The sequence below is a fragment of the Aspergillus foveolatus genome (genome assembly GCF_047715535.1).
Source record: "Aspergillus foveolatus strain CBS 279.81 unplaced genomic scaffold BDW70scaffold_2, whole genome shotgun sequence".
Lineage (NCBI taxonomy): Eukaryota > Fungi > Ascomycota > Eurotiomycetes > Eurotiales > Aspergillaceae > Aspergillus > Aspergillus foveolatus.
This window is the reverse complement of record NW_027396066.1, coordinates 314,772-323,155: the sequence shown is the minus strand read 5'-3', so window position 1 is coordinate 323,155 and position 8,384 is coordinate 314,772. Positions and strand designations below refer to the sequence as shown.

Here is an 8,384-nt window from a genome sequence, read left to right as displayed (position 1 = left end):
ATGACGTATGCCAGCAGCCGCTTCGCTGCCATCGCAGGGGTGATCCTCTTCCTCGTCGTCCCAACCCTCCAGATGACACAGTACACCGGTGACCCCTCCTCCTGCGATATCGTCGGAGACGGTGACGTCTACGGCATTGGAGTTCGATTAGGCTACTATTTTTCCTGGATCTCTGGTCTCACCGCTGTCTTCTTCGACAACCCGAAAGCAGTGCGCGACACTCGCCGGGCCGTCATCTTAATCTCATTCGCAGTATTTATCATCATCGTCCGGAACACACTGAACGGTAGCTTCGCGCTTCTCGAGTGGTCAATAGTCTTCCCCATGGCAATATGGGCACCTCTATTGGTTGTCTTTTTCGCCTCAATCATGAATCAGGACGACGCTCCCGGCGCCATATCGTTAGTAACTATCATGGGCGCTGTATTAGTGACGCATCCGTGGGTGTGGTTCACGCGTACACAGCAAGGTCGCCGGCCAGAGTGCGAAGTGAAGGGTTTCATCTTTGTGTATTTCGACTTCTATAACCGGCACTTCCAGTCTTTTGTGAGATTTTTGGCTGTCGTTTACTGTATTTCCGGGTGTGGTATGATTATTTGGGCTATTATACGCATTCTGCGGTATATTGCCAAAGGCCGCAAGGGCAACGACGGACCAGAAACGCCTGCAGCTGGAGGTAATCAAATGAACATATCCCAAATGCAGATGCAACACATCCTGCCCTCCCCAGAAGTTGATACTACGAACATGATGGAGGTCGTCATGAAGGCCTGGCCCGTCCGAGCTGCCATGGTGCTGCCGAAATTGGGTTTAGCGGCCGCTGGTGTCAGTACCATTGTTTTCGCGGAGAAAATCCTTGCTGTGAATAACATTGACCTCAGTGATGCGCCGCTTCTGAGTTCAGGCCAACTGATCCCGTTCATTGTTGGGCTGGCTGGACTAGTGTCGACTATTTGGTCGGTGACGATTGGAGAGCGGTTAGCACTTGCACATAAGAGGAGGAGAGAACGGGCTGTTCCTCTGAATGAGATTATGACGTGAGTTTCTCCCAGAATGGAGACTACAGTGCAGTAGGAGGAAGGTACTAATGACTGGTTCAGGGGATCTGTGATAAATGACTGGCTTGGTAGGGAAGACCAGGTTTTTCGTATCGAAACGGAATAGTTCTATACCACATGTTTGATAGAAGAGTTGGTACGTCTGTTGCGGCGCGATATTTCTATCGCAAGGGCTTTAAGAGTAATCCAGAAGCAAATCGCGCACAGTCTTAAAGCCTTCCTGCACTTGGACAGCTTGAAGCTATTGCCAACAACAAAAGCATTGTGCTGCTGAGTCATTGGGCACAATATAAGCCTGATTAGAAGACGGGCTGGAGGACTGTACAAAGATCAACAACTATATGAATAGTGACAATGTCAATGACTGGCCTAAATCTGATAATTTAATAAAAGGCTAGACTTTCGCCGACGACAAAGCCCGTATCCTCTCCCCCCAGAACCAAAAGCAAACCGGAACAGGAACTAATGCTACACAAACACATCCAAGTATGCTCGTCGTCTTCGCGACACCGAGCTTTTCAACCACCTGGCTGGCAAAGAGCGGGAAAACGGCCCCGAAAACACTCCTCATCGACCCATTCACGCCCATCGCACTGTTGGCCATGCTGGTGTAGCAGTCTATAATATAATTAAACCCCTGGATGAAGAGCAGGTACATGCCGCAGCCGGTCAGGAAACTCGCGCAGATGGGGCTGGCCCAAGATATGGATATGGACGAAGCTGTCCAGGCGAACCAGAACATCCCAATGGGAATCATAACCCCGCCGATGATCATGGGTGGAAGACGGCTTTCAGGGATGTAAACGCCGTCAGGGGTGTGGCTGTGGTGACGGGTGTAGACCTGATTGGTGATGATGATTCCCAGGGAGCCGGCGAAGACGCCCACGATAAGTGCGAGGAGAGGCATGTATTTTAGGCTCGTGGGCCAGCTGCGGTCTTCACCGAAGGCAACGGGATAGGTTTGGTAGAAGAGAAAGAGAACTCCGTATACGAAGGACTGGTATAGTGTTAAGAGAGCGAGGATAGGTTGGGTGGTGAATAGCCCTAGGATCTGACTGTTAGCATGGGTATAGCCACAGAAAAAGATAGATCTGAACCCACAAAATGGTCTAATGAGGTAAATCCTAGCAATGTCTCGCAAATTAAGACCGTCCTTGTCCGACGCCGTCTTGATATTCGCATTCCCCGTCTTCCTACGCAACGCCCTTGCCCTCTTCCTCAGAATACCAGGCGGATACGTCTCCGGAAAGACGAAAGCACAGAGCACCGAAGCACCAAGTCCTGCGATAACAACCACCCACATAGTCCACCTCCAGTTCAGCACCGGCGACCCCGAACCCATAATGAGTCCTCCAAACACCGGGCCGAAAGTAGGGCCGGAGAATACGAGCGACACAGCCAGCGCCATGGCATTCCCACGTTGGGAGACAGGCCAGCAATCGCTTACAATGCCTCCAAAAATGGCGACTGGCGCAACTCCGAAAAGACCGCCGAAGAAGCGGCCGATTAACACGGTTGCGACGTTCTTGCCTGCCGCAGGCATTATGTCGAAAAGCGAGGAGATGACAATTCCTAGCAACATGGGCCATTTGCGGCCGAAGCGCTCGGAGAGGGGACCAAAGGTAAGAAAGCCGACGATGTAGCCCTACTATAGTATTAGCAAACACGGATTCCAAAAGCCCTTGCTCACCGATAACGCCCGCCGCAGGTAACATATACGTAGGGATCCTACCGCGAGAAACAACGTCGTCCCCAGCACAGCAACCTCATGGCTGATTCGAAATTCCTGACTGAATTCCTTGCTTCCAGTTCCAAAAATGCTGCTGGCTACCGTTCCAATCAGGTTCAGAATGGCCACCGCCGACGTTACCCAGATCTTCCGGGGGAGAGACCAGTTGAGTGGGATGCCCTTGTCGTCTGGGCCATCGAAATCCACCATGTGCGGATAATCGCTCTCTAGGCCTGCTCCGTTGACCACGGTTGATACTGGGAATTGGCTCATTATGAGTTTAAAGGATATGTTGCTTTCTTAGTCTATGACAGGTAGAAGCCGGAAGGCCTGGCCTTCTATATAAAACAGGTTCGAATTTGACATCGCGTCGCTGGGGATCCGATGCCCACCGGCATCATCGCCGAGGGATTGCTAACCAAGACTAATATCAAGCCCTAATTGTTACAAGTACATCAAAGACCGAATCGCCGTGAGCTCCACTCTGAAATAATGCTAATTCTGGTACCGGTATTTCCATTAGTCATGGTCTTCGACTTTCCGCAGTAGACATAAACTATAAAATGAATATGTGGGCATATATTATGCTCTTAAATCGTAATTCTGAAATTCAACCCATCAAGGTCGCGTCAAACGTCCGCTCCACCTCTCTAGCCATCACTTCGACCCCCTCAAAGACCACATCTGCCTTGATTGATCTCCCAAGCGCATCCATGCCAAATTGAAGTTCCTCCACGAGCCGCTCTGCGTCTTGCACTTCCGTTGTCACGCTCGGCTGCTCAAAAAGGTAGGCGTAGCTGCTTATAGTCCCAGAGCACAGTGCCGAATGGACGCGCTTTAGCACCATCGCAAGCGTATAAAAGCCCTGCATCTGACAACTGGCCATGTAAGGGATTGAGCGCGGAGAGCTCAACCGCGGCCACGATATCCAAGGCATAGCGGCAGTCACATCAGCGGTAGTATCAGAGTAGCTTGGGTTTGGAGATGGTAAGCGGCGAAACACCCGGGACACGACCAGCGCCGAGTGGAGACATATTCTAATTGACTCCTGTTCTGTAAATGGGAAGTGGGCGTCGATTTCACCAGTCTGGCTTGTCGAGAGGTGGAAGTTTTCTACTGAACCTGATGGTGTACGGCTAGTGTCGAGGGAGAGAAGGTCAACGGGCGCGTCAAGGATCCTACGACGGTCTGGGAACGCGCGGACGCTATGCAGTGTCAACCGAGAAGTGTGGATGAGGGCGTTTGATATAGCCCAGAGGTTGCGAGAAGCGTCAGCTTCGGCGCCCTGGTAATTAGTTACGCAGCGAAAGCGGTCTGCTTCGGCTGCAAGGTCGAGGATGAGGGAGTCTAGATCTTGTATTTCTTCCCGGATTGAGAATGATAGACTCTGGCCGGTCCTTAGCTCTTGAATGAGTCCGCGGCCGATGCAGCAGCTGCGGAGGAGGGCTCCTTGGGCCTTCACCAGGAGTGGCCACGGCTGGACAGGTGATGGATGGTTAGGTCTGAGAGTTTCGATAGGATGGACAGTACGAACCTCTCGGCAGCCGCGGAATTCGGGGAACATAGTTGTGATCCGGATGTCATCAAAGGTGATAACAGGGGGCTACTTAATGTCAATAGACCTGTTCTAGTGCTATTGTGTGGTTTAAACTAACCGAGGTCGTCATTATAGATGACTGGTATACGAGAAACATCTGCTTTCATCAGTATCATGGACACGGCAAGGTAGATATTACTGACTACTGCCCACCAGCACCGGCGATGCGCATCCAAGAAACTAGTCTGTGGCGTTTCCGTATGCAATGACAGGTCCATGGCAGCAGTCAGAGCCTGGTTCGCCCGGAGGCGCATTTTAGGGACATTCCCGCGCTGGCAACACTCGTATAGGCTAAGAAGGGCCAATGCCAGGACAGGTTCCATCTTCTGAGGGATTGCATAATGCAAAGTACTCCGTGGGCCACCGGCGAGATTGGCATGTGAGGACGGTTCGAGTAAATCTTCTAGAGACTCCAAAGCCGACCTCGCATACGAATCAGCGTAGGATCGGCGGATTGCGGCCGCCCCGTCGTCGGCTGAGTTGGAATCTCCCGGCGGAGGGATTAAAGTCAGTATTGCTGCCAGGGCCAAACCCAGTGGAGATGTGGGCCAGTAGGGTAGGGTGGAAGCGTTCGCATGAGTTGAGCGAACATCTAGGCTGACACACTTGTCCTCGTACTGGGCGACCACCGGGGGAGGCAGGAGGGGGAAATAAGGGTGGATGAAGATATAGTACGCGTTGATTCTAGGCGAGTAGTCAGATTCCTGCACCCACAAGACACCGGGATAACGTACAAATCCTCAGAGCAGCTATAAGCCCGAAGAGTCCTTGCGGTTGGGTCTACCGGTCCTAAAATCTCAGAAGGTATTCCACCAAGGGGTGAGATATTTCCGGGCCGGAGTCCCGATTCGGCTGGGGATATCGGTAGCGGAGCGTTGAGAGTGGAGGCACTGGCCTGCGTATGCCGATAGTAGAGCTGGCCCTGAAGCCCAGGCTCTTTCTCAAAATTATCCACAGCGGGTTTAGCTGCACGCCGTTGAGCTCTCTTCTTGGCCAGCTCTTCAGCGGCCGCTGGACCCCGTCGGGCACCGCCTCGTCGACTGGCCTGATATCGGCATTCGTCACCGTGACTGATGCACTACGGGCGGTTACCACGGCTGCTGTGGCCTCATGTCATGACGACTTACATTCGAACACGGATCCTGACCGTTACAGCGGATCTTCGAAGCACGGCTGTATTCTTTACTGTCAGTGCTGGCTCTTATCTTAGTCGGGAATGCACGTACCAAGGGAGGCATGCAAGCTTGACGGGTCGAGAAGCAGGCGGCATTTCAATTTCGACTATCTCGCTCTGAGTTTAAATACTTCAAATGACCTGGGTGCAATGAATAGCATTGCCGAGACTGAAGTAGCAGTGCAGGCTATGTCTACTATGCAAGTATGATAATGTACGCCGTAGGTGTGGATGATGATGATTGAAGGCAAAGACGATTGGATGTCGGCGTCTTCGGTGTTTGATCAGTCATAGCAATGTCCAATCGGCGATTGATCGGGATTAACTAAGGACTGTCTTAGTCATTCTAGTGGTGCCACTCCTTTCCATATTAGTCAAGCTTGCTGGGGGCGCTATAAGATTAAGTGCTTCATTCTCTATTTGAAGCTCTCGAACATATCAGATTCCGTACTTGTTATATTTCTAGCCCTTTGTTATTACTATCATTATTTAGAATTGGTATCGTCATGGCTCCTGCACTTCGAACTCCTGTCCCAGCCAGTGACGAATACTACAACCTGGGATCGTTTGGCCACACCATTACCACCAGCAGCGCCGACGCCCAAACCTGGTTTAATCGGGGCCTAACGTGGGTGTATTCGTTCAACCATGTAGAAGGTGCCTATTGTTTTGAACAGGCTATTGGGCACGACCCGGAATGTCCAATGGCATGCTGGGGGCTTGCATACGCAGTCGGCCCAAACTACAACAAGCCCTGGGAGAAATTCGATCTGGGCGACCTGCACCGATCAGTGCAGCGGGGATACGAAGCTTCGCAAGCTGCGAAGAGACTAGCAGTCAAAGCGGACCCCCTCGAGCAAGCGCTGATCGAGGCGATGCAGCACCGATTCCCGACCAACGAACCGGCAAGGGACTATGCGGCTCTCAACAGGAGCTATGCCAACGCGATGAAGCTCGCATATGACTCATTTGGGCACGATCTGAATGTTGCAGTCTTGTACGCCGATGCATTGATGAATATGAACCCCTGGTCGCTATGGGATCTGTTCACTGGACTGCCGAACCCCAACGCACCGACCCTGGAGGTAAAAGCCGTTCTTGAGCGTGCGCTTTCGCAGGAAGGGGACGGCGCGAATCAGAACCCCGGACTTTTGCATCTATTTATCCATTTCATCGAGATGTCGCCCAGCCCTGAGCTGGGGATCAACGCTGCGGATCGTCTTCGCGACCTCGTGCCGGATGCAGGGCATATCCACCATATGCCAACGCACTTGGACATTCTTATTGGAGACTGGAGGCGCTCTATTGCGTCAAACTACAAGTCGACCCTTGCAGACGATAAATATTTCCGGAAATCCGGCGCTAAGAACTTTTATACTTTCTATCGCATGCACGACTACCATTCCTTAGTATACGCAGCCATGTTCGCCGGTCAATCCAAAGTCGCGCTTGACGCCGTGACTCGCATGGAAGCAACAGTGCCCGAAGAGGTTCTCCGGATCGAGTCCCCACCGATGGCCGACTGGCTGGAGCAGTTCATGCCCATCCGCCTCCATGTGATGGTGCGTTTCGGTATGTGGGAGGAGCTCAAGCGCAAAGAGCTGCCGCACGACCAGATCCTCTATGCCGGTACCACAGCGACCACGCACTACGCCCGCGCAATCGCTTTCGCCGCCACAGGGAATGTCGAAGCAGCCCGGAAAGAGCAAGATCTCTTCCACCAGGCATGGGCGCACGTCCCTGAGACCCGCCGCGCCTACAACGGCAAGATGGTTGACGTGCTCGGAGTGGCCGCAGCCATGCTAGAGGGTGAGATTGAATACCGAGTGGCCAACTATGATCAGGCATTTGAGTCGCTGCGTAGCGCAATCGATCTCGAGGATAAGCTGCCGTACAGCGAACCCTGGTCGTGGATGCAGCCTGTACGTCACGCCTACGCTGCGCTGATGATGGAGCAGGGCCACCTGGAAGAGGCTGCGCAGGTCTATCGGGCTGATCTCGGTATGGACACCTCTGTAATCCGGCCGCGCAGGCACCCAAACAATGTCTGGTCGCTGCAGGGGTACCATGAGTGCTTGGTGAGGATGGGGAGACTGGAGGAGGCTGCTGTGATTGAGCAGCCTACAAAACTAGCTCTTGCGGTTGCTGATGTGCCGATCAGGGCGTCGTGCTTTTGCCGTTTGGACACGTCGCAGGCACCAGAGGTTCTTGACAGGTGTGCTTCCAAGGGCAAGTGTTGCTGAATGCATATGACTATCAACAGAACACCCATGGATTCAACGTTTATGGCTTTATATCCAGACTGCTTGTGATTGTTCTGGTACAAGGATAATGCAGAATATATTAGCATTTTAGCCGTCTTGCAACAACATGGAATGACAGAATATCTTAACTTACGTTAAACTACCAAGCTGCATTATTGTATACATACGCTGGCCGGTTTATTCATCTCTCAGTTGCGATTGATAATCTTCTTCAGCGCACAGAGTCCCCCTTCGGATGTTAACCTCTATTCATGCAGCCAACAGGTGCCATTGCCGGGACGGGACGTAAAAGCGCCAATGTGGTTAAAATGTCCATGTCGCAATTATGTTCTAATTGGTGAGAAGGCGTAAGGGGGCAAGGTTTGAAGTTCCAAGGATAATTGCAAGAACGCGATCAGCTTATTGGGGGTGGTGTGTTAATGGGAGTTAGACACCTTGCTCGAAGCTTATAGAAACTCTGTTGTCTATCATTTGCCCCATTGTTACCTAGTGGCATTCTGACTGCAATGCGCTATTGCTTTTCGTTTATATCAGCGTTTTTACTCGGCGTAACGGATTTTAG

At 52.0% G+C, this 8,384-nt stretch overlaps 4 protein-coding genes across 4 annotated transcripts; 2 read left to right on the top strand and 2 right to left on the bottom strand.

Annotated features, from left to right (window-relative positions):
* Nucleotides 1–1,041, top strand: BDW70DRAFT_155443 (uncharacterized protein; the record flags this gene model as incomplete). The annotated part of the gene is made up of 1 exon (XM_073740032.1): nucleotides 1–1,041. One exon carries the CDS (start codon nucleotides 1–3, stop codon nucleotides 1,039–1,041), a length of 1,041 nt encoding a protein of 346 aa, XP_073600598.1.
* Nucleotides 1,042–1,452: 411 nt separating this feature from the next.
* Nucleotides 1,453–3,060, bottom strand: BDW70DRAFT_155442 (putative MFS transporter; the record flags this gene model as incomplete). Its single annotated transcript, XM_073740031.1, has 3 exons — nucleotides 1,453–2,102; nucleotides 2,160–2,703; nucleotides 2,791–3,060. 3 exons carry the CDS (start codon nucleotides 3,058–3,060, stop codon nucleotides 1,453–1,455), a joined length of 1,464 nt encoding a protein of 487 aa, XP_073600597.1.
* A 337-nt stretch (nucleotides 3,061–3,397) lies between these two features.
* Nucleotides 3,398–5,771, bottom strand: BDW70DRAFT_167588 (uncharacterized protein; the record flags this gene model as incomplete). Its single annotated transcript, XM_073742269.1, has 6 exons — nucleotides 5,611–5,771; nucleotides 5,512–5,557; nucleotides 5,119–5,462; nucleotides 4,528–5,068; nucleotides 4,443–4,481; nucleotides 3,398–4,390 (listed from the first exon to the last, which is right to left on the bottom strand). Exons 1-6 carry the CDS (start codon nucleotides 5,652–5,654, stop codon nucleotides 3,398–3,400), a joined length of 2,007 nt encoding a protein of 668 aa, XP_073600596.1. The 5' UTR covers nucleotides 5,655–5,771.
* A 202-nt stretch (nucleotides 5,772–5,973) lies between these two features.
* BDW70DRAFT_126690 (tetratricopeptide repeat protein) lies at nucleotides 5,974–7,994 on the top strand. The gene has a single exon (XM_073735126.1). It carries the CDS (start codon nucleotides 6,065–6,067, stop codon nucleotides 7,799–7,801), a length of 1,737 nt encoding a protein of 578 aa, XP_073600595.1. The 5' UTR covers nucleotides 5,974–6,064; the 3' UTR covers nucleotides 7,802–7,994.
* Nucleotides 7,995–8,384: the final 390 nt, after the last annotated feature.

Excerpts from the sequence above, each read along its gene's own strand:
- BDW70DRAFT_126690 (XM_073735126.1), top strand. The coding sequence starts at position 6,065 with ATGGCTCCTGCACTTCGAACTCCTGTCCCAGCCAGTGACGAATACTAC.